Source organism: Enoplosus armatus, chromosome 3, assembly GCF_043641665.1.
Source record: "Enoplosus armatus isolate fEnoArm2 chromosome 3, fEnoArm2.hap1, whole genome shotgun sequence".
In the NCBI taxonomy this organism is placed as follows: Eukaryota; Metazoa; Chordata; class Actinopteri; order Centrarchiformes; family Enoplosidae; genus Enoplosus; species Enoplosus armatus.
Window position 1 is genome coordinate 8,907,341 of NC_092182.1, and position 22,831 is coordinate 8,930,171.

At 40.1% G+C, this 22,831-nt stretch overlaps 2 protein-coding genes across 4 annotated transcripts; one reads left to right on the forward strand and one right to left on the reverse strand.

Annotated features, from left to right (window-relative positions):
- Window positions 1-995: 995 nt before the first annotated feature.
- On the reverse strand, window positions 996-17,023 carry stx18 (syntaxin 18). 3 transcript variants are annotated; one of them, XM_070902885.1, is made up of 11 exons: window positions 16,856-17,023; window positions 7,071-7,138; window positions 5,540-5,655; window positions 5,302-5,379; window positions 4,991-5,057; window positions 4,773-4,864; window positions 3,173-3,264; window positions 2,703-2,761; window positions 2,117-2,186; window positions 1,932-2,012; window positions 996-1,815 (listed from the first exon to the last, which is right to left on the reverse strand). In XM_070902885.1, exons 1-11 carry the CDS (start codon window positions 17,006-17,008, stop codon window positions 1,720-1,722), a joined length of 972 nt encoding a protein of 323 aa, XP_070758986.1. In that variant the 5' UTR covers window positions 17,009-17,023; the 3' UTR covers window positions 996-1,719. The 3 variants fall into 3 exon arrangements, with proteins under 3 accessions (XP_070758986.1, XP_070758987.1, XP_070758988.1); XM_070902886.1 differs by having other exon boundaries at window positions 4,761-4,864; window positions 16,856-17,008; XM_070902887.1 differs by lacking the exon at window positions 7,071-7,138 and having other exon boundaries at window positions 16,856-16,937.
- Window positions 17,024-17,464: 441 nt separating this feature from the next.
- Window positions 17,465-19,031, forward strand: LOC139283002 (myb/SANT-like DNA-binding domain-containing protein 4). The gene is made up of 3 exons (XM_070902934.1): window positions 17,465-17,762; window positions 18,001-18,130; window positions 18,644-19,031. The coding sequence occupies exons 1-3, from the start codon at window positions 17,465-17,467 to the stop codon at window positions 19,029-19,031; spliced, it is 816 nt and encodes a 271-aa protein (XP_070759035.1).
- Window positions 19,032-22,831: the final 3,800 nt, after the last annotated feature.

Here is a 22,831-nt window from a genome sequence, read left to right on the forward strand (position 1 = left end):
AATGAGGCTTGACCTGGAGGAAACCTTTTAACCAGCGATAAAAAAAAAACTATTTTAATGGTGTTGTTTTGACGCAGCCCATACTGCTCTCTGCATATAGTGCTGATAAAGAGTTTTTAGTATTTGCTGCATCAAATCTTTTTAACCAGCATTAATGATTGTCTCCTTTCATTTGAACTCTTTGTGAACACCATGTGCTTTTCTTTGCTGGCTACATAAGACTTACTTAATGGTTACTTTTCATAGCATACATTTTATGCTACTGTATTGAATGTTTTTTGCATTGCTAGTGAAGACACTGTATTGTGCAATGCTTCGCATTGATTAATGTCACCATAGATGGCTGTTGGTAGCCGTCACAGATACTAGACTTAGGTTGATGTAGTGGAACAATCTGACAGTAGTCGCTTGTCCTGTTGCTTTTTTCTGTATTTGTCATTCAACTTAAAACTGTCACAAATGATGTACCTTTTTCAAACAATGTAATGATTACCATTGAAGTGCATTTGCTACATAAAAATGTTAAATGAAAAACTGAAATAAAGTGCCCACATTTCACATCAACGTCCAAGTGGAATTCATATGAGCAAGAGTGTCTTCATGAACTATTTCAAGAGTAAATCTTGTCAGTAACGCTGAAACTCCCTCAGTGCAGAAAATAAATACAGTTTACAGCTGCGGCTCCCTTGAGTTAAGATCAAAGAAAAATGTGTGAGCGCTGCAATACTTTTAACTAGGATATGGGTTAATCCTAAATAAAAAACAGATTAGCAGAAATATCAGGAGGCTGTGTGAATCAAATCTCCTGTCGACAGCTTCCTTTCTTTATCTGACGCGAACCAACACAGGCCGCGGCTTTCTGGCTGTCTGCTGCTCTTGAACTTATCTGACAGCTTGACATAACTATGAAATGTTTTAACCGTTATGATGATATGATATCCTGAGGTAAAGAAAGAAGATACAGAATTTGATTAATTTAATTACTTTTACTAGAATGTGAGTGGTGAGTCAGTACAGTTATGCTGTGATGGATATCAAATAAATTGTTCTGCTGCTTATAATTGCCTGGAAAGAAAAACATTGTCAGCATTTGACAGTGAAGTATAATTCATATGTCATCGAGGGACACAAGTTTATAACCTATTTAAATAGTGAATGAGATCCAGTCTGCACAGTATCCTCTAGTTTGTTATGAAGGGGATCGACAGAAAATGTTTTTTTTCAGTCAGTCAGACGAATAGTTGCTGCCAATCAAAACATTATCACTGTTTTTAGTGGTAGAGAAAGACCGACTGTCCAACCACACACACACACACACACACACACACACACACACACACACACACACACACACACACACACACACACACACACACACACACACACACACACACACACACACACACACACACACACACACACACTTAGAGTGGACACAGTGCTCCACACAAAGCTCGCCTCCATAGAAGTGCTTTTAAAACATTGAATCTGCCCTGAAAGCAGCGGACAAACTTTAGCAGATAGTTAACGTTCTGCCATCTCCGCTTGAACACAGAATCGTTACAGAATCGCCATGAAGAACACTTTGCACACCAGGTCCAGCGTGGTAAACTGTACATTCAGTCTCAGTGTCGTCGTCATCAGTTCTTTATGAGCTAACCAATGTGTGCCGGAGCCAGACGGTTTCCTGTCGCATAGAGCCAACACTGGCTAGTTGTGTTAGCTGTCGTACCAGTCCAGGAAGAGGAGCGAGAAAGAGCACATGACCAGGAAGAACAGGATCCATACCCGGAAGCCAGCGTTGTTTTTGATGGCCTTGTGGTAGAAGTAAACAAAATAATTTTACCGATCAGATTTATTAACATCAACCAAAAGGCAATAAACAGCACGCAGATTAGATGGGCTGGTTGTTTCTATTTAGTGAATGTTACCTCTCGTATATCCTCATTGCCTTCCTTGACGTTTTCTGTAGCGCCCACAACCAGCTGATGAATACTGTCTATCTCCGTTTCCTGCCACGAAAAGCGAGATGGACATTGAGTTCATGGTCAACTTCTCATCAAAATGCTGTGCATCGAAGTGACCAAGTGAATGAAATGGAAGGAACTCAGCTCACTTGTTGCAGGACTTTCTCAGCAAAGATCTCCTGCAGTCGTGAGATCTCCACCACCTTCCCCTCGATTTGCCTGACGTGCACAAAAGGAAGGCATGAAATATTCCATTAAAACATAGCGTGTAGAGCATCTTTAAGCCCTTCCAGGTGGCATTAGTATTACAGGGTCTGTTGTGTGTGTGTGTGTGTGTGTGTGTGTGTGTGTGTGTGGTAATTTTCACCTCCATCTGGAACAAACATGTCAGTGATTTTCTCTGGCTACCACGGTAACAATTTCATCTGCAAACACCTATGTCCTTGGGTCTTTTTAATCCTGTCTGGATCGACATCTGGTATTTCACATAACTGTTGTTCACCTGGCATTTCAATCACTCAGGCGATGTAATTTAGTGGGAGGGGAAGCGACATTGTGTAACACATTCACACAAGAGTGTCTCTGGATTTTACCAGTTTCCCCCGATCACATGACTGATTCACAACACTGATGTGTGAACAGAATTAAATGGCTGACATCCCCAGGTAACAGACGTGCTGTTCAGAACAGACTTAATAAAAAGGGAAAGTAATGTGTGTGCTGAGCGGGACTCACCTCACTTCATCCACCAGGCTGTTCATCTCGCTCACCAACCTCTGGTTCTCCTGCTCAAACTAGACAGAACAACACAACACTCACAACACACACAATAACGCTTATGTAGATGTCAGACATTAATTCAGTGTGACTAGATAGAGGGATGTGCTGTATTATCTGAACCACAAACCCTCAAAGAGGTCTATCCAGCAAAATGGCAAAATTAACTTAATTGTGTACTTGTGTGAGAATATACTTAACTGACTGCGAGTTATTTTTGCAATGACAAACAGTCCAAATGAGTGGACCTTGGACCTCTACAAATGAATTCTCCCTAAAAACCTCCTCAGTAAAACAATGAATGTGAGCTTTACGGAGTCCCTCTGCATTTAGACGTCGTCTAAGCATAGCTGTACGTTCATGAGAAACACATATCTACATATTCTGTATAACATGAACACTGAATAATGATGTCTGAGGTGTCACACCATCTGAATCTCCTCAGGAGAGAGCTCGTCCTCCACTCGGCCCTCCTCCCACAGGTTGACAGGGTTGTCCAGGACTTCTGACACACTCTTCTCTACACGAAAGAAGAACAGATGCATTGTCTTCATGTATCTACAAAAACACTCCCAGCACTTACTCCATCATTTCCTTTGTTCACCTGAATCGCTCCTTCAGTTGCTCATTCTCTCTTTAGATCATTTCTTTTAGATGGGATACCCTTGGAGTCACTTTACTTTTATTTCACGACATTGGACTTCAGAGCAGTCACTGAGCGAGAACAGATGCGATACAAATTGTAGGAGCACGGTGATTAATCATTATCATGAGACATAACTCGCCTCACACCTTGGCTGCGCCAGTCTCAGTGGTGCTTGATGAAATCAGATCAGAATCAGAAATACTTGATCCCCGGGGGGGAAATTACACAAAAGTGGCTCATCAAATGGAGAGGAGAGTGAAGAGGGGCTTCTCTGTTGTCTGAGAGCTTCAGTAGCAAGTATACAATAAATATACAATATACAGTACTAGGGGTTTGCTACCAAAGGCAAATGATGAGTCACTTTAATGCTGACTGTGTTTGTGGAGATACTTAAAACTCCAATTACAATGTTTCCTCACACACAATGAGCCATCGTTTTAACACAGTGATGGCATTAATGGCACAAATATAATTGAAATTATACAATTATAATCCTTTTTAACTGGAAATGAGTATAACAAAAGTCAATTAAAATGTGCTACATTTATGTTGGTGCCTTCAGTTGGTTTCTCTTCAGTGATAATAAGGTTGAGGAAGTAGCGTCTTTGAGCGGTTGTTATGGTTCACATAATAATCCAATAATGCAATAATGAATAAAGGCAATTTGCTTTTTGACTCACGACAATCAAACTTAAAACAATTATTGTCATAATTAAGCTGTAACACATCATCAATGCCATGTTTAAATGAAAAATGCAAAGCTTCTGTTGCCAGTAAAGATACAACTGTGAAGTACATCGCTACATGTTAGCGATTCCCTACACCTGATGGTTTGGATTGCATAAATCAGTATTACAAATAGATGGTTATGATTTAATGAAAACACAATCGATCATCAGGCATAATGGCACTGCGCTGTCGCACTGAACCTTTCAATTTAGAGGCTGCAGATGAAACTCAAAGATCGCTCCTGCTGCCTTCAGCTGGCTGTAGAAATGTAAATAATGAAGGGGAACACTTTTATACAATGTAAAGACAGTTGATAATATACAGGTAATAATCAGCTAGTCATCTTTAACACAGTACAGACTGCTTTCCAGGGATCCTTGCTAAAATCCCTTTAAACTCTATTTTTGAGCAAATGTATCTACTGGTTGTGTTTCCTTTCATTTCTGCATAGCTACGGTGCATTTCTGTCACTAGACCCATATTTTCTTGACCGACACAGATTGCAAGGAAAAGCTAAATACACAAAAATACCAAAGAAAGAAAACAAGTCACGGTCAGTAAAGCCTGACCATATAGTGACAGGGTTGCTTGTACCAGCCTTTGTGCCGCCACAGAAGTAAGAGTCCAGTGTCTCAGGGGACTCACTAGCTTACCAGAACTTTCCTCCTTGACAGTCTTCTCCTCTGTGGGCTCCACCTCCGGTGTTTTCTCCACCCGACTGTGGTGCTCTGGCGCAAGCCTTGACCTGAAACCACAGACCAAAGGGTCGTGTGAATCAGGAGCAATTTTTTTTAAGTTGTTACAGTCCTAAAATGAGGATAAGCTAGAATAAATGAGGTATGCATAGAAGCGGATCTTTGCAAATACTCACAGCCTCTTCTTGTCCACCATTCTCTTGACTCTGATTGCTCTCTGCTCAGAGTACAGCTTACATACTCCTTAGAAACAATCGAGATACACATGATGTTACCATGCAGTCCTGTTTGCTAATATATTGGTTCAGTGATTTCAGGTATGCTGTGTGTGTACAGCAGCTCATGTTGAAACCAATACAACCAGCACACACTACTCCCTGAGCCAGTAAATGTCCCAAAGATAAACAAATGGATGCATACAAAACAGTCCAGTCGACAAGGTGTAAGACATGCGCTGTCTGAATTGTAATGAGTTGCATTAACTCACCTCTTAGATACAATTCAATGAGGTCCAGCACTGCCCCTCTGTGCTCCTTTATCTGGGCTGATGTCACCTGCTTCTCCGCTGCGGTGAAAACAATAACACACTCACTCATTAAAGACAAACTCACAGACTTTGGTTTAGTGCCCAAAAGTTACAGGAAATCCAATTTCCTCTCAGCTCCCTGTTGATGTTTTGAAAGTCAAAACTAGTTTGCATGGTGCACAGTAAAACAAGCACACACCTTCGTTGCGTAGCTGTTTGATGGCCTCAGAGCAGGTCCTCATGAAGATCTGGGCGTCCTGGTCAATCTGGTCACGTTCATTGTCCGTCATGCGGTTAAGATCTGATGAGATGAGACTGTAAGAACACACAAGAACAATCACAGTAAGTTTAAATACTTTGTGGGCATGTATCAAATGCTGAGTGATATCCAAACAAAGATTCTTTAGAGCACAGCTTTATTACAAGTGGCCTGTAGGACCACAGGCGGTGTGTAGTTGAGACGTAATGTCTCCCTCTGGTGGACTTCACACACAATAACAGGTACATAAAGGGCTGGTGATGACTTTTTAATTGTCATTGTTGATTTTAATTGGCTACATTGGATTTTGAATTAGCTTGATTGGTTCAATCAAACACATTCTTGCAAAAAGTACCAGTGTTAATGGATAACTTGAAATGAATATATATAATAAAAAACTAGAGCTGAAATGATTTGTCGACTGACAGAAAATGAATCACTAAATCACTATTTAGATAATTAATAAATACAATCATTAAACTTAAATAAAGTCATTTTTCATTGACATTTTCTGGTTTGGATCTTTATATCTTTGGGTTTTGGAAAATATTGGTTGTACGTAACACTTTATTTAAAGATGTTACATTGGGCTCTGGGAAATTGTCACTATTTTCTGACATTTTACAAACAAAATGAGAATAATCGACATATTAATTGATAATTGCAGCCTCTAAATAAAACAAACATGAAAGAACAAAAATACAGTGATAAAACACAAAGCTGAACAAGTCATCCTTTACCGCACTTATTAACATATTATGGGCATCATCGATCAGGCTTTTACTTTGGCCTCAGCCATACTTGGTCTGAGATGACAACCAGCTACACTAATTCTATAAATATTTGGAAAGGGACTCAGTACAATCCATAGTCCATAATTACTCTGTCAGGCAAAGTGTGGAGGAAAAAGGAAGTTGATAAGAAAATTGGAAGACAGGAGCGGCTAATGACGAGGTAGACGAGACTACCCCTGATGGCTTCTTGATGGATTTTCCCACCACTAAATACTGCTGCACTCCACCCATTGACATCTCTAATGTTGAGTTAATGTGTTCTGCTGATGCTTTATCAACAAACCTAACAAAACACAGGGCTACTCCCCACACCCACACCTACAAAACACAGAGGGGGCCTTGAAGGGAGGAAGGCCTGGATTAGTCCCAGGGCGTGATTTGTTCTTCACTCGGCTGCAGCTCAATTATTCCAGACAATTAGACTGGAGCCCGCCGCTCCAGACCACCCTACTCGCTGCTGACCTTGTGCCAGCAGACGGCCCCTGCAGCACACACATACACACTGGAGACGTATTTGACGGTACCTTCAAGTAGCCCTGACGCCTGACCTCCTCTGAATTTAGTCAGAATCAAAGTGTCTCTTCTCTGGCCTCCCCTGCAGCCTTTTTTTTTTTTTTTTTTTCACCGCTGCTGTTGTTGATTGTGGCGGATTATTGCTACTGTTTGGAGAAGCTTACCTTCCGGCGCTCACATAATCTTTCCTGTGTTGCAGCAGAAAGACTTTGAGCTTGGTGATGTTCGTGATCTGCCAAGATAAAGTGAGAAGAAGCATTACTCGACTTCATTACCTTCATGTCAATGAGTCTCTTTACATGCTATGCCTCGGTTGCTCCTTCAAATATGTTGACCATGTCAACACGGCTTAAGAGAGAGTTTTTAGACGTGTACCGGGAAACAATTTTCTCCTAACTACATTTAGACAGAGCCAGAATAAATGCATAACTTTGTATTTATTGGATGTGACAGGCGACCGATGTCCCTCTATCTCTGTGAATATTTGCTTTTGACAATTCATCAAGTCTGGGACATACAAAAATCAAACCTGCAATTTCCTCGTCAAACAGCTCTCATAAATACAACCATGAGCGGCTGCGCACAGAGCACTGACAGAGCCATCTCTAATAAGCTTTAAATTCATGATCTGTTACTATTTATCGCAGAGAAAATGTCCAAGTGTATGTGTGCACAGGGAAACCAGAGGAAACTTGGTTCAATCCAATATTTGCTCCTGTAATTCGGTCAAATATTAAAAAAGACCAAATTGCTTCCCTGTCCACAGAGCTCTGCTGGCAGGCTACAAGTGGGTGTGAATGCGCACACAGCGGGCTCTGTTAGATCCAGAAGAAGACAGAACTCAGACAAGCTAAGGATTGAAAAATGACACAATGACTTTGACTGTGACAGCGACCCCGGAGCGTGGGAGATTATTTTGATAGCATAACGACGCTGTCTTCGGCCTTCAGCTTTTTCACTCTAACAACCTCAATTATCAAATTGCCTTGGCTGTAAGGGGTAACCTGGCACCAGCCGTCTAATAATGTCTCTAAACATTCATTCCTAGCGTCATTTTGACCTCAAGCAGTGTTTTATTTGAGCTGACGTTTGAAAGATGACATGTTTTCCAACGCAGAAAGAAGGTGTCAAGACAAACAGAGCTGAGCAATTTGTTAGAAACCCTTCTTCTGGTTTAGAAGGTAGTTCTGTGACGTATGACACTGCCGCGGGGCACTAGCTCAGGCAAGCCGACCCTTGTAATAATACAATTATTTGAGGTCAAGAGTTAATTGTTGTTCAGAGCAGTTGAGCTTAGAGGGGAGGGGGTCGGGAGAGAAGAGAACCTTTCTTGTGGTTCAAAGTCTTTCAAAACATTGTCCGTTATGTAGTGTCTCAGTTAATGAGGAAACTTTGAAGTGTGATTGGGAGAATTTTCCAAAACAGACATAAAACCTCCATAAAAGGCCCTTTTTCTTATGTCCTGGGTGATCCTGTTGGTTGGAAAGAATGGGCTGTTATTATTTTAACGAAGTTAGTAATAATGTTTCCTTCAGCAATTAAATGATGCATTCAGCCATCACCAATAGGTATCTTACAGCAGAGACAAATGACACATTATTGTTGTTAATTGTGGCATCTTGTGCTTCATTTATAATCTTCATCATTTTGACTTGTTTCAGGAGTGACTTATCTCACCTCCTTGATGAAACACTCAAGTCTACTGTGAGATAGTCAATGTGGTCTGCAGCTGAAACATTTAGTCGATTAATCAATTAGTCAATCAGACAAAAACGAATCGGTAACTATTTTGATAATAAGTAAAAACATAAGCAGAAATGGCAAAAATCTCACTGGCTCCAGCTTCTCAAATGCTAATATTTTAGTTTTCTCTCAGTCGTCTGTGTTAGTGAACTAAATATTTTTGGTGTTTGGGCTTTTCGTCGGCGAAAACATTTCATGATATCGCCGACTGGAAACTAGTGACAGACATTTTTTTTTCTATTTGCTGACATCCTGTGAACAATTAATTGATTAAACGAGACAATCTGTAGATTAACGGATCATGAAAAGAACCGTCAACTGCTGCCCTAATGTCATCTTGTAAAACTCTTGTCAATATATTTATCTTCATCTTTAAAGGAACTGAAATTTGTCCAGACCTCTGAGTGCTACAGATGTGGCATGATTAGGCGATTATCTTGATGTGCTTGTATTAAGTCTTATCTATCTCCAGTAAAAACCAGCTCTGGTGGTAAAACAGATATTCATAGCCACGAAAACCACCGTGGAGGCACATTTTTGAGTTTCAGTAATTCTCAGTTTTTCGATACTGTCCTCGGCCCACCACAAAGTGGAAAATGTAACCTCTTACATGGCATGACTAATTTATCTTTTACTATAAATGATATTTTCTGCTTGCAATTAACACTTGGCTTCAGCCTTTTATTTATGTACAAACTCGATTCGCCTGCGGAACTCTGTTCATGGTACTGCACATTTTTGACCAGCAGGCAGTGCCAAATCCACAGTGTTGGATCATGATGAATCAAACAACAGAGGAGAGGGAGGGGTGTGTGTGTGTGTGTGTGTGTGTGTTGTGGGGGTGCCGGGGAGTGTCAAGAGTGCTGCTCTGGGGGTTGAGCTGTCTCCTGTGTGTATACATTGGAGCTCAGATTCCCAGCACAACCTCAAGGGTTTGCAGGGGGTCAGAAGGATCAATTGCTCTTGTAACTTAAGACCCTAAAGAGCAAGTAATTCCTCAACAATGAGGAAGGGGGTGGCCTTGTGCATGGGGCTCACCGCATGTGTGTCTATGCAGCTACATGTGAGTGCGGGTGCATGCATACGTGCAACCGCCATAGGTGTGTGTGAGGCAGAGCTCGCAGCGAAGGCAAGAGGAGACAGTCTGCCGGGCTACATCTAATCTCGTCATCATCAAAGACCCCCACTTTACCTCCTCACTTTCTCCTTCCCCCTGCTTCCCTGCAGCCCTGATTCAGCCCAAACAAACCATCAGGGGGGATTATTATGAGGAAGAAAAGAGAAAGGGCTTAGCTAGCAGATTTCTGAAGAGCTTGGATGGATCTTTGTTTTGTTAAATCCAGGTAACTGACAGAATGCGATGATGACTGCCCTACTTTGGTTTAAGTCTCTGTGTGTCCTGACCGAGGGCTATCCATACTGACGCCGTGCTATGTGGTGTTTAGGTATGTGGGCCTGATACAGAGAGGATGCTTCAGTGGAGAAGACTCTGCCGCATGTTGATTTTATTATCATGTTTATGTCTGACTGTCTAATGGGTTCAGTTTTGTCAGCCCCCATAAACAAACAAAAAGCACCATCAAAGAAAGTATTTATGATGAGGGTCTTTTTTTATACATATGAGCTCAAGTTGTATTAATGTGCTTTGATTTTCACTGGATAATTCATTTTGATTCAAAGCACTTATATATAGTCTTGGTGTTTGTTCATTTTTGATCATGCAGGTCAGATCATGCATGGATACAAAATGTGACCTTAAAAAACAAAAAACAAACAAAAAGAAAAAAAAAAAAGAGTACAAAGCTGAGAACATAACATCTCTACATCGTCTCCCATTTCCAACAAACTGAAAGTATCTAAGATCAGAAAGTATCTTTGTCAACCACAATCTGTAACTGTCCTGCTGTTGGAGGTTGCCGGGGTCAACTGTGCAGGTGACAAAAATTCAATGGAAACTACATCTCTGCATTTTGAAGCAACTAAATCACGTTTCAACAATACATTTCATAAGAAACAGATGTATTAGCCGTTACCTTTAAAACCTGGATAGCACAGTAGACAACCAAAATGAATAAAACAGAGGCAACTTTAAAGAGCATGTGTGACATCAAGTGACAGGTCACAATCAGATAAGACCACAGAAAAGCAAGACCTGATGTATTGTGAGTATGTGTGTGGATTCTTTAAGGAGCGTCATTATGTAATGCTGCGATAGTAGTGTTTGTGATTCCTGCTATATGTTTCTGAATGATCAGAACATGTTTTACGGTCACATCTTCTGAAGTCTGTTAATCAGTCAAATCAACAGGTTCCCTCCCTTCCTCTTACGACTTTACTTCTCTATATCACAGAGGGTAAATTGCTGAATTTGCAAGAGGACCTCTGAAGAGGCAAACTTTCTCTTTCAGAGACAGACAATTGCTGAAAAAGACAAAAACTAGAGGAACTATGCGTGTAAACAAATGTCCTATCAGCATCTCCTGATTGATTTGAATAAAGCCATATCATTTGGAGAAAGCATGTGTAAGCAAAACGTGTTCGCCTGGAAACAGCAGACACAATCCAGCCGTGCGGATTAAAATCACGGAAACACGGCTTTTAGAGTCTGACTTTGAAAAGCATCTTTTTCTGTTGACCTTTGACTTAAACAATCCCTTTCATCTACTGTAGATGAATGGTGACCACAACTGAAACTATGTTCACTGTTATCTGCTTTAGTATTTATCTGCGTTCAATATCAATGTGAAATGACAATACATAATTAATACCCCATGTCTTGTTGCACTAACATCTTAATCTAGAACAGGAAGAACACTAGTCTCTTTTAGAGCGGTCTCTGAGGAGCACACATATGTTGTAGTTTCATGGTTCAGACTCTCTGTGTTTTGGAGTGTCAGGGTCAAGTATGCAGCCTGCTGTCATCTGTATTGGTCGTATTTCAGTCAATGTAAATCACAATAACCAAGATTGTCCAATGACAAATCCTGACTACATTCTTCAAAAAGCGTCCACAGCTGCTGCTTTAGTCTTGCTACATGTTTATATGTTTAAATTGAGCCTCGTCTATTGAGCTCAACATTACTTTTGTTCCGCTTAAACTATTTAGTCTTCCGAGTATCTGGTGTCCATCTCGTGATTTAGAGTTTGACATACATCTGTAAATCTGCGCTTCACCACTTTTCCCCCTTTTATTTTCATTTTCATGAATCATGTAAAAACATTTTGTTGCACGCAGTGAAACAAAATCAAGATTGTGCTCAGGCCTGACAGCAGATGCCTCAAAATTCAATTTGCCTGGCTTTCATGGGAAAACAGTACAGAGATTAGGCCAACTGGTAAAGAGACCATTTAGCAGCATGTTCATCTCCTGAGTGATCCCTGCAAATCACTTCCCCATGGCTGAAGTGCTGTAGAGTCTAGCCTCGGCTTTGACAGCTGTATGTGAGCGCGTCTTTACCTGCGAGCCAATTCAGTTTGTTACTTGATGAGTTCAGAAAAGAAAGAGGAAAAGTTTTTAAGTGTCTGGGGATTGGAAAGATTATTCCGCTTTTACCCATCCAGCTGTGTTTTTGTAAATAATGTTATACAATTATAGATTGCAAACGTCCATACAATTCACAATATAATGAGGCTTCAATCAGATTTACGTGGTCTCATGAGACAATGTCACACCAAAGTCAGGATTTATCCTTTTATCTGCTATATGAATGATTGGTTTTTACTCTCAGAAATATTTATTGGACTTGTGTGTGGCCATTTTGTGAATATTCAAGCAGGTACATTTTAGCTACAGAACTTAAGCTTTGTGCTTTTAAATGTTTTAACTTTATTACTTATTTTAAGAAGAGGCCTGGGAAAATATTTAAGCACTTTATTCCCTAAATGGTTGACATTAATGACAGCTCATAAATGTCCTTGCTGTATGCCATCTGCTGCTGTGGCTGTGCACCATCTGCCCAACGTGACTTGTTAAACGTTTAAGATCTGCCAGTACGCTGCAGTCTCATCTGAACGACAACACCAAGAGAATTATAAACATTATCTTACAAACCTTTTCAAAGTTTGGTCTCCATCTTTGAAATAAGCCCATCACTGATTTAACATATCCCAGTGTATTTCATTGGGGAAATATTTCACTTTCATGTTCATAATTAGACATCTTATGGGCCGATATACTCCAGAGTAACGCCAAAACATAACTTTGATGAAATTCCAAATGTTTAAAAAAACATTTGAAACTTGATCATCGCTAGCAAAAAATATAAAGAAACCCAGATCCAAAACTAAATGTTTAGAGAATATATGAGCATACTATTTCAATGGGAAAGTTGTCATAGGGAAGAACCCCCCCCCCCACCCCCGACAGCACAACATACTTTTAAGTGCTGGCTGATGGCCACACTTTTTCAGGGTTTCTAAGAAAACACTGTGAGAAGGAGCCAATTTTGGAATACCAATACTAAAGGCACAGTGGGGAGCCGAGCACTATTTTCTACACACAATTTACCAATTTTAAAGTGACCTCCTCCATTTAAACTCGAGAAGGGCAGCAGAGAGAGACGAGGTGAGCGGTGAAATGGAGATCACAGTGCCCCAAACCGACCCCTATGAGGTAAAAGATTCCCCTGACCAAACCCCACCCTGTAAACACTGGCCCTCTTATTAGTCAATCAAGCCTTTTTTTTTTTTGCATTGCCTTGAAAGAAGCTACATTTCCTTTCTCATTCAGCTGCTTTTTTGAGTGAGGAAAAAGCCTCATAGGACCACTGTGTATTTGTCAACTTTGATGTTTTCTTTCTATTTTTGTGAAGCTTCAGTGGGAACTTGGAGAGTTATGCATGTCTTGAAGGGCACCCACATCTGTTGTGCATTAGGTGCCGGCCGTCAACATTGTTACTGGGGACCTAATTTAATATTTTCTCTGTTTTGATCTTCCACCTTTAATCACTGGCTCTTGGGAGGATCGGCTTTCCCCGAGAAATTGTTCGAGAGCCGAAAGAAAATGTTATTGCAGCATGTTTATGGAATCATACATGTGAAGAGGGGACTTGTACAGAAAATGCTGCCTATGTCAGGCTGTACAGAGAAGAATGGATAGTTGAGTTGTGGGTGAAAACCGCAACATAACTGTAAGCAGTCAGGACATTCCAAACTCGCAATTTCAATTTCTACAAAAGCTGCTTCGCCGAGATGGTTTGAGATTATATCTGCAGCGAGAGGGAGACAGCGGTAGGGGGGAGGAGAGCAGAGGGCAGGCACCACAGGATAGGTTTGGGTTTCTTTGAATCAGCACCACTGCTTTTATTAAACCACCATTTCTAATATCAGTGTAACAGAACATAACAAAAACCTGGTTGTGCTGAGCTGCTGCAACTGGGCTCATGTTTGCCCCAGACTGATGGTCTGAGACATCAGGTACAACTTATAGTCCTGACTACCCCTGGGGAAACATAAAGTGGTTCTTCAAGACGCCTTTGAAGAGGCTTGTGTTCATGATATTCATGTCAGGCCAAGGACTTCTGGCTGTATAAGCAATGCTCATGACATGGAGCAAAGCCTTTTAGTTGCCAATGATCCAACTTCAACTGCCAACCATTGATGATGTCTCCGTACCTCAATGGAAAAATTAAATTGGAGATGTTTTGTGAAGTTTCCTGAACTAATTAAATGCCAATGTTGCCCTTCCTGCCAAGTTTTTAAGGTCAGTGTCCCATGACAAGAGGTTCTAAACAACTTTTTCACCAATATATTTACGGCTGTGTGAAATTTCCTACAATTAAATCAATATTAGGACACGGTAAACTAAGTCTTTCAACAGAGTAATTGAACATTTGTCTGAGATTAAATCTCTGTTTTAATTAGTTCAAGAGATTTATAAGAAAACGTGCCAGGTCTTTTCTATCTAAATTAAGCAAGGAGTATGCTCAAAGTAATGCTTTGGCTTCGGCAGCCTACAGTCTAGATCACATTGGGCAATTTTCCGGGTCAGTTCAAAGCCCAGAATCCAGGCCTGTCAGTGTTGGGGGAGGAGTGGCGCTTGGACCTGACAGTTGGCACAAAATATTCTGGGCTCCAAGCTGCTGCGTCTGGCCAGTTGGCCCAATGTGATTTTTTTCCCCCCCAAACAACTTAGCTTTTGTCTTCCCAGGTCTCAAGCAGAGCAGTCATTTATTCTGAACTGCCCACATTGGGCATGATTTGAAAATTCCTGCAGTCTGACCGAGGTTCACGTAAAAATAGAGGCATTCTTATGAGTGTTATGTTATTTCTGTAATCTTTATTTCTCTATAGACAGTGACATTTGGGAAGTGATTTATCTTCAGATTCTGACTCAAACTATCTTATTGTGAAGTTATTTGCAGTCTTTAGTCCATATTTATTTATGTCTACTTGAAAATAATACTTACTAATAATTACTGGCCACACTTTGCTCACAGTTTGCAGGAAGGTAATGGTCAAGAAAGGACGTAACAAAGCCGGCTAGCAGGACATTAACTTCTCTGACAGAGAGACAGAGTTAGTTTGAACAATGTAGCAACATGAATACTTTATGAGTGAGTCCAGAGAGGGGCTATACAGACAAGTAGCACTGTGCACAAAACGTGTGACACATGAATCACTGGTCTGTCCATCAGTCAGGAGCAGAACGTGTGCCAAAGATGAATAAATATGTGTCAAAAGGGTTGACATTAGATTTATCGCTAAGACCAAATGCCAACTGTGAGAATTTTAGTCTCAAGCTGTGGCCCATTTGCTAACTGCAATTTACACCTTGATGCCAGAAGAGTGGGCAGCCTGCAAGATGGAGAAACAGGCAGAGTGTATTAAAAGCAGATACAATGGTCCAGCCGAACTGGGAAGAATGATGCAGTGGAAGACGGACAAAGGGAGGCTGTTATGTTTTGAATACATGGAATGACAATGCATCCTGTAAACCTGTAAAATTTTATTTTGGTTTATAAAAAAATTAAAAAACATTACATCACCAATACAGTTCGAGGAAAAGTGATTTCCTTTTCGAGAGTTGTAAATAGCTAACACATTCACAGGGAGAAAATAGAGCTCTGACTCACTGAGTAATATGATCATTGGTCTGGTTTCTGGTTTGTATGAGTGCTCTGAATATCATTAAAGCACACATGGGCAAGACCATAAGGTTAATATTTCTGTAAAAAGCCGTGAAATTCTTTCTCAAACATAAATAAGATCATAAAAACCATATATTGCTGGCCTTCACAAGGAGATAAAAGGTTGGAATTTGGTTTATTACATTTTGACAGCCTCCTTGAATACACTGAACCAACTTACAATAAACACATTCTCACTGAATCCATTTTGGCATTTTTAATAGAAGTGGTTAATTTTTCCTCTCCTGTGTATAAGACTATTATACATAATAGTGTAACATGAACTAAAGAGGAGGCTGCCATCATCAGATTCAGGAAGATCAGCAAAATACAGCTGACATGTATCAACACTAAACCTATATACACATACAGCAGGACGAATGCCAATATGATGATATCTACTCTTAGATTATATAAATGTGTCTGCTGCCAGAGATTTTGCCATACCTTTTATAACAAGGTCTACATAAAAAAAGATAAAAGTCGACAAACACACAGTGGAAGCTTATTCACACTCAAAAAGGTCTATCAAATACCTCTGGGTGTATTAGGGTATGTTTGGAAGCATTCATGTTTTATGTCAATCAAATCTGGATTTTCATATGATTTTAGCCTCATTTGTCATATATTTGATTCGCTTGATTAACAAAAAACAGACATTATTGCCTGGTTATTTTACCTGTCCAAGTTAGTTCCAGAAAATGTACTATATCATAATATAAAACAGCATATAGATTATTATGTTATCCATATTGCCCACTCCTAACTCCCATCTAATTTATGTTGCATTCAACGAAGTTGTTTGATGACATTACACTGCTGAGAGAGGCCTTGCTAACTATGAACAGCTAGCACACACTGCGCTAATCTCCAGCATTGTGTTTCAGTTAGGCAACACCAAGCATACAGGAGCCTTGCCTAACTTGTTGTACGCAAGTCTTAGGCTTATGCTGCTTCTACAATACAGCGTGAGAAACAGTTTCACTACAACAGTCCAGTGTTTCGCTGTCACTGCATGTAAAGTCAGCTTGTGACGATGCTAACCCAGTTAGCTAAAGTTAGCTTGAGGAGACACTCACCACTTCTTTCGCCTTGGGAGAGAAGCCACTCTTGGGTCTGCTCCTCTTGAAAATTTCATCTTTGGTAGAGTCAAAGCCTATTCCTATCGCCTTGTTCCTGGTTTTTACTGTCTTGACACTGGCTTTGAAGAGTAGAGTTATATCCACAGCCATGTCTATGCAGCTGCAGCGCAGAGACCGCTGTAAACAAACTGACACGTCAGCAAGTGTGGACGTCATTGTCCTGCGACGCGGTGAATTTTCCCTAAGACGGAGAAGAAAGCCTTACCCTTTACCTTAAGGTTTTATCAGTAATTATTTATTATAGCGTGTGCTGTACCTCATAGTGTTTACATTCTGCAAGCTGCTGACCTGCTGTCAAATTACTCTTCGCCTTGATTGAGTTACAGGTAGCGAAAATCTTACATTTTCAAAAAATCTCTTAAATATAATAACTTAAGTTTAAAAAGACTTAAGTGGAGGCTTTACATTTCAGTTAGATGATCACGTTTAATAGCATAGTTCAGTTTAGTCATGTTCCTGCACTGTGCATGTATTATAAGGATGTAATAGGGACCAAATGTTCATACAGATAATCATCTGATCACTCTGTGTCTCTCTGTCAGAAAAATGCCCCTACAACTTCTTGAAGGGATGTCCAGCAGGAAGCGCAGACCTAACTGGACAGACCAAGAGTGTCTTCTTCTTGCTCAGTTGATGCAGGAGCGGAAAGACATAATCAGAGGGAAGTGCAGCACTGGAGTTTCAATACAGGATAAAAGACAAGCATGGGAGGAAATAGCCCAAGCCATCAATGCTGCCTTTCCACAGATTCAGCGTACAGTTTCTGACTGTAACAAAAAGTGGGAAAATCTGCTGGCAAAGTCAAGGGAGGAGATCAAACGACAGAGAAGGCAAGCAGGTACAGGTGAGGGAAATCTACTGTTTATTAGCAACAAAAAGTCTTATAATTAGTATCATTAAATCTACATTCGAAGACTGGCGAAATAAGCCAAGACCTTGAGGGTGGATAATATGTGGGGATGGCACTTTGAGTTAAAAACATAGAGGAAGAAAGACGCAAATCCACATAATCACTGTTTGTGTTGAATTTATTGTATTGTAGTTAATATTAATTACTGCATAATGTGATTTTTCATTCACAGAAGGCCTGTCCCTTGAACAGTTCAGCACCGTGACTCAAGTAGTGATTTCTGTGATGAACCTCTCAGACATGCTGCAACAGGACAGAGGAGACTCTTCAATCGCAGAGTCAGTGGAAACTCAACAAAACAGGTAACCCATTTTTTATTTGTTGGCTTCTCTTGTGTGCCTAGACTGTAATTCTATACAGTAACTTATTGAAAATGTGTATCTGTAATTTGGGTCTCTTCACCTCAATAAACAAAAGAAGCAAACAGTGTTTCCTCACTTACTTCCACTTAATGTCCTGGTTACATCTGGATAATCCACAAACCTCACTGTGAACATTTTCCACTGGAATTGTCTGTCCCTAGGCCTGTGGACTATTTAGAGTAACAGGAATGCTGTTTCTGGAAAGAGATGCTGCCATTCATTTATCAAATGTAATTTGTCAACAAAAAAAAATACATTCACCTCCACTGTATTGGGGTGGAGGCAGAAATCTCGGAGGTGTAATCTCAGGACTTGGACAAATGCAACCAAAACTATCTGTCTAAAATGTTTGTGTTTTTTTGTGTAATTTGGATGAACCAACACTTTGTTGTGTTAAGAATGAAATGCAAACTCTTGTCAAACAAATTCATGGACAAGCTTTTTTTTTTCCAGCAGTGATGAAGATGGTCATGACCACACAACAGATGAAAGATTCACAAACAAACATCCACTCAGAGAGCTTGAGCTCCCTACGTATCCAGATGCATCCGCTTCTCCATCAGAACAAAAAATGGCCGCTTTTACTAACGTCCCTAAATCACTCGCAGTGCAGTTTAGCACTCATCGTGCTGCTGGCTTCACTACCTCTGCGGAGCGACTAGATACCCCCTGCTCTACTTCTTCACCCTCAGTCCACGGCACAACTTTACAAGAGCGAATGGATTTGGAAATGTCCGTGCTGAGAAGACAAGAAGCAGTCCTCAGGCTGCAAGAGGAATACTACACACTAAAAATTAAGCTGATGAAAAAGCAAATGGAAGAGCCACTTTCAAAGGACTGAAGAAATTGCAGAGAACGACCTGTTGCACCTGTTTGTGACTTATGGCTGCGTCCTACGAAATGTGAGTGTTCAAGTCATCTAAAATGTAATATTATTATGATTTGTTTGTGTTAAATCTGAAATGTAATCTGTAAATCTGTAATGTTTTTTTGTAGGGCTGCCCACTAATAGTTGACCAAACCGTTAGTTAGTGTCCTGGCCCTTCTGTTTGGTTGCAAATCCATCATTTGCCTGTGAGAACACACCAAATTCAATGTATTTTGGAGTGTACTGCTGGCCTGAAAGCAACCAACATGTGAGATAAAAGGCAGAGGATGTACTGTGTGGACCACGTGATATCTTAGGTTGCTTTTTCAAAGCCTTGCGTTCAGAGACGGTGTCCCTCCTGTGATTGGCTGTGATGCAGCAAGACTGTCTGGTCTCCACTGTCTGTCTGAAGAGCACTCAGCTTGTAGTAATGTGTGGATGTCTGAACGAGGAAATGTTTTTGTGTTTAGCTTTAGTTGTCAGTCTTCTCTTTAGCAGAAAGTATTGCATTCTTAGTGTGTATATATCTGTGGTCATGGTTATGGCCCAACATATAACACATCCATATTGCTTTAAAATGTGACTATCGTGCATTATGCCAAAACCCGAAAACCTGATGAAACTATTATTATTTAGGCCAGAAATTCTTTGTTCTGTAATTGCTACAATACTGAGCTAGTCAGTGTAGTTGATATGCTCTTACACACTTTAAGTCCCATTATGTTAATGTTTGTGCTTTCTGTTTATGTAAATGTGCATCAATGTAAATATTGTAAGGTCTATTATGAGATTTCTGATTAACTGCTTGTGAAAATGAAGGAATTCATCCTGTTTGGTGCCTCACGTTGCCTTATGACCATTTCACAGTGTCAGACAGGTAAATCACTGTAATATAGTCAAATGAAAACTGTGGTGAAGCATATTTCATTTGTTTTTAACTATACCTTTATGACCATATCTAGGGTGAAATTCTGGGTTTTATGTAAATAATTTGTTGCTTTGAATACACATATTTAAGGCTGCAAATATCAATGAGTCTGCCAATTATTGTCACGATTAATCGCTTAGTCTATAAGAATTATGAAAAATGCTCGTCACAATTTCCCAGAACCCAAAGTGATGCCAACAGTCTAAAACCCAAAGACTCTTCATTTACTGTCATGAATTACAAAGAAAAGCAGCAAATCCTCACATTCATGAAGCTGGAACCAGCAAATGTTTTCCATCTTTGCTTGAAAAATGAAATGATTAATTGATTATCAAAACAGATGGAAACTAATTTTCTTTCAATCGATTAATCAATTAATCAAGTACTCATTGCAGCTCTACACATTGTTGTGGACTGAAAACACTGGTTAGATCATGATAGCTGATGTCATAGTTCTTGACATATGGTGAGAGTATATCTTATACTTATGAGTGCAAAGAGAATACATTTCACAATAACATGCTCACATGACCTTGAAATATTTTCCCAGGTGAATGCCATGTTTATTTAGTTTAGTTTATCAGGCAGGGAAGTCCAACTCATGTGTATAGTTTTACGCTGTGAGAAATTTCGTTTATTTACTGATTCATGCCGTTAATTCCTAAGTGCGAAATTTGGAAGCTGTAAATGTTTGACATGTACCAATGTACATATTTATGAAAATTGAACGGCCATGCCAATGTGAGTAAAGCTAAAATAATGTCCTGTCTAGACAAATGTAGTAATTTGTGCGTAATATTTCTCATAAATCCCGTTGATTTGTAAGTGACTGGGGTTGGCACCCAGATGTAAGCAGTGGGGCCCAGAGTGTTGAATAAAAGTCTGTTATTTGCTGTGTGGTTTGCTCATTTCCTTTGTTAGTGTTGTGCCAGACTGTGTTACAACTGAGTGCTGTGACTGTCTCTCCTTTTCTGCCGCCTCAGCATTAACTCCTCGTCATTTTTTTTCATTTACTCTTTTAGCTTTGACTGTGGAAAGAGAGAAGCTTTTCAAGGGCCAAGGTTATGGGCACAAAAAAGGCATGATTGCCTTTATGATACTTAATGTGTTGAACTGAGGAGTCTAAGGGAGCATTAAAGTTTCCTGACTTTTATCTTACCACAGGATAAAACACTAATGGAGCTTGCTGCGATTACATACTGTACTGGACCAGATGGGAAAAAGGATGACAGGCTACTACTTCAACAACTGATTTTATCTAAATGTATTTCATAGAGTTACAGTGTGTTCATTCATATACTGAAAGGCCATCTTTTCTCAAATTATGCTTATTCTCAACCTTTTTCTTCTGACGTACCCGCACAGCTCAAGTCCTCCTTCACCTACACCACTCAAATATGTTCTTATGAACGGATTATAAACTGGATGTTATTTAACACCATTAATTATATGAAATATTTTTTCATGTGACCAATATATAACCATTTATTCATGACTTTTAACTAACAATTTCAACTATTTATCCATTTGTGTTAGCAAACTATTTCTGTTTATCCATTACTTTTAGTTATTTCAACTGTTTATCTAGCCTGGAATCGCAAATGCTAATTAGTCTGGAACCTCCACTTCATTTTCGATTGTCAGCGGGCACAGACCAAAATGCCCCTGGACACTACAACCAATCAGAGCAACGAAACATGTGACGTAGCAGCAGGCTCCTTGGCTAGGTAGCTAGTTCCAACATCCAGTTAATTTGGCTTCAAGTTCAACATAATACACTGACATTTGGCATGACACGATTTAGAAGTTAACACTTACCATTTATACTTAACGCAAACTTGTTTGTTTAATACTTATGAAAATACCTCATCGGTGCTTAAACCCGCCCCACATTAGATAAACGGTAGTGACTGGCCCGACTTGAATCCGGTACCCCTGGCTCACTTTTCTGAAAGTCTTTTTCTGTTTCTTATACTTTGCTCACAGTTGCTCTGTTGTCAAGCCATGCATATTGTCTGCCCTTTGACCTTTGCACAAGTTTTGTTTGCTTGGAAGCTGGTGTTTTTGGATTTTATTCTTCTTCTGTCTGTTGCATTTATCGTATTTCTTTTAGTCATCTTACAGTTAAGAAATCCTGTAAGATGCCAACATGCTGATCAAGTAGACTACTGACGATACATGATGATGGTACAACAGACTAAGCATTCTTTATAGGCATTCCTAGATACTATCTGTTCCCTGGACGAAGCGTCAGTGATGGTATCCATTCCTCCCGTCCCTGACAGATGAGCCATGTTTTGGAGTGTCCTCTGGGCAGTCCACTTAACTGCCTGAAAAGGAACCCCTTAATCTCCACTTTCTCTTTGTTTGGACCATTATCAGACCTGTCAGTCCTGGCTGCTTTATCTTCACAGAACTCATCTACTGGCTGTTTGACGTTGGCTTAATTCTATCAAAGGCCCTTATCTCTGCTTTGCCTCGGGATGCATCCTTCCTCTGACTCGTTCGAACGGTCCCAGCTCTGATAAGAGGATCTCTTATTAGGGCGAATAACACAGATTTGTCTAAGGGCTTTTTGGTACATGTTGCTGGCTTATTAGACTTATGTTTCCTGTTTTATTTTGCTTGGTTGAGTCCCTCAGTGTGCTGTATTTTCTGTTTACACTGTTTATTACCGGGTGTAGTCTGAAACCTGAGCTAATGACACAATGATATTGCATCAACCGCCACTGATCCAGATTGGAGATAGTCCCCTTTGATGGCAGTTAATGCTCTGTCTTTTGGCAGTAGTCACTTGAAATAGTCTGGAGGAATGTCATGCAGCTTGATCTGATGAAGAGCAATT

Bases quoted from the DNA above. Each gene is read 5' to 3' on its own strand.
- stx18 (XM_070902886.1), bottom strand. From the start codon at position 17,008: ATGGCTGTGGATATAACTCTACTCTTCAAAGCCAGTGTCAAGACAGTA. The intron at 5,380-5,539 runs GTGTGTGCTTGT...TTTTCACCGCAG, and splicing joins CAAACAGCTACGCAACGAAG to CGGAGAAGCAGGTGACATCA. The intron at 1,816-1,931 runs GTAACATTCACT...TTCTACCACAAG, and splicing joins GCAATGAGGATATACGAGAG to GCCATCAAAAACAACGCTGG.
- LOC139283002 (XM_070902934.1), top strand. From the start codon at position 17,465: ATGCCCCTACAACTTCTTGAAGGGATGTCCAGCAGGAAGCGCAGACCT. The intron at 17,763-18,000 runs GTGAGGGAAATC...TTTCATTCACAG, and splicing joins GAGAAGGCAAGCAGGTACAG to AAGGCCTGTCCCTTGAACAG. The intron at 18,131-18,643 runs GTAACCCATTTT...TTTTTTTTCCAG, and splicing joins GTGGAAACTCAACAAAACAG to CAGTGATGAAGATGGTCATG.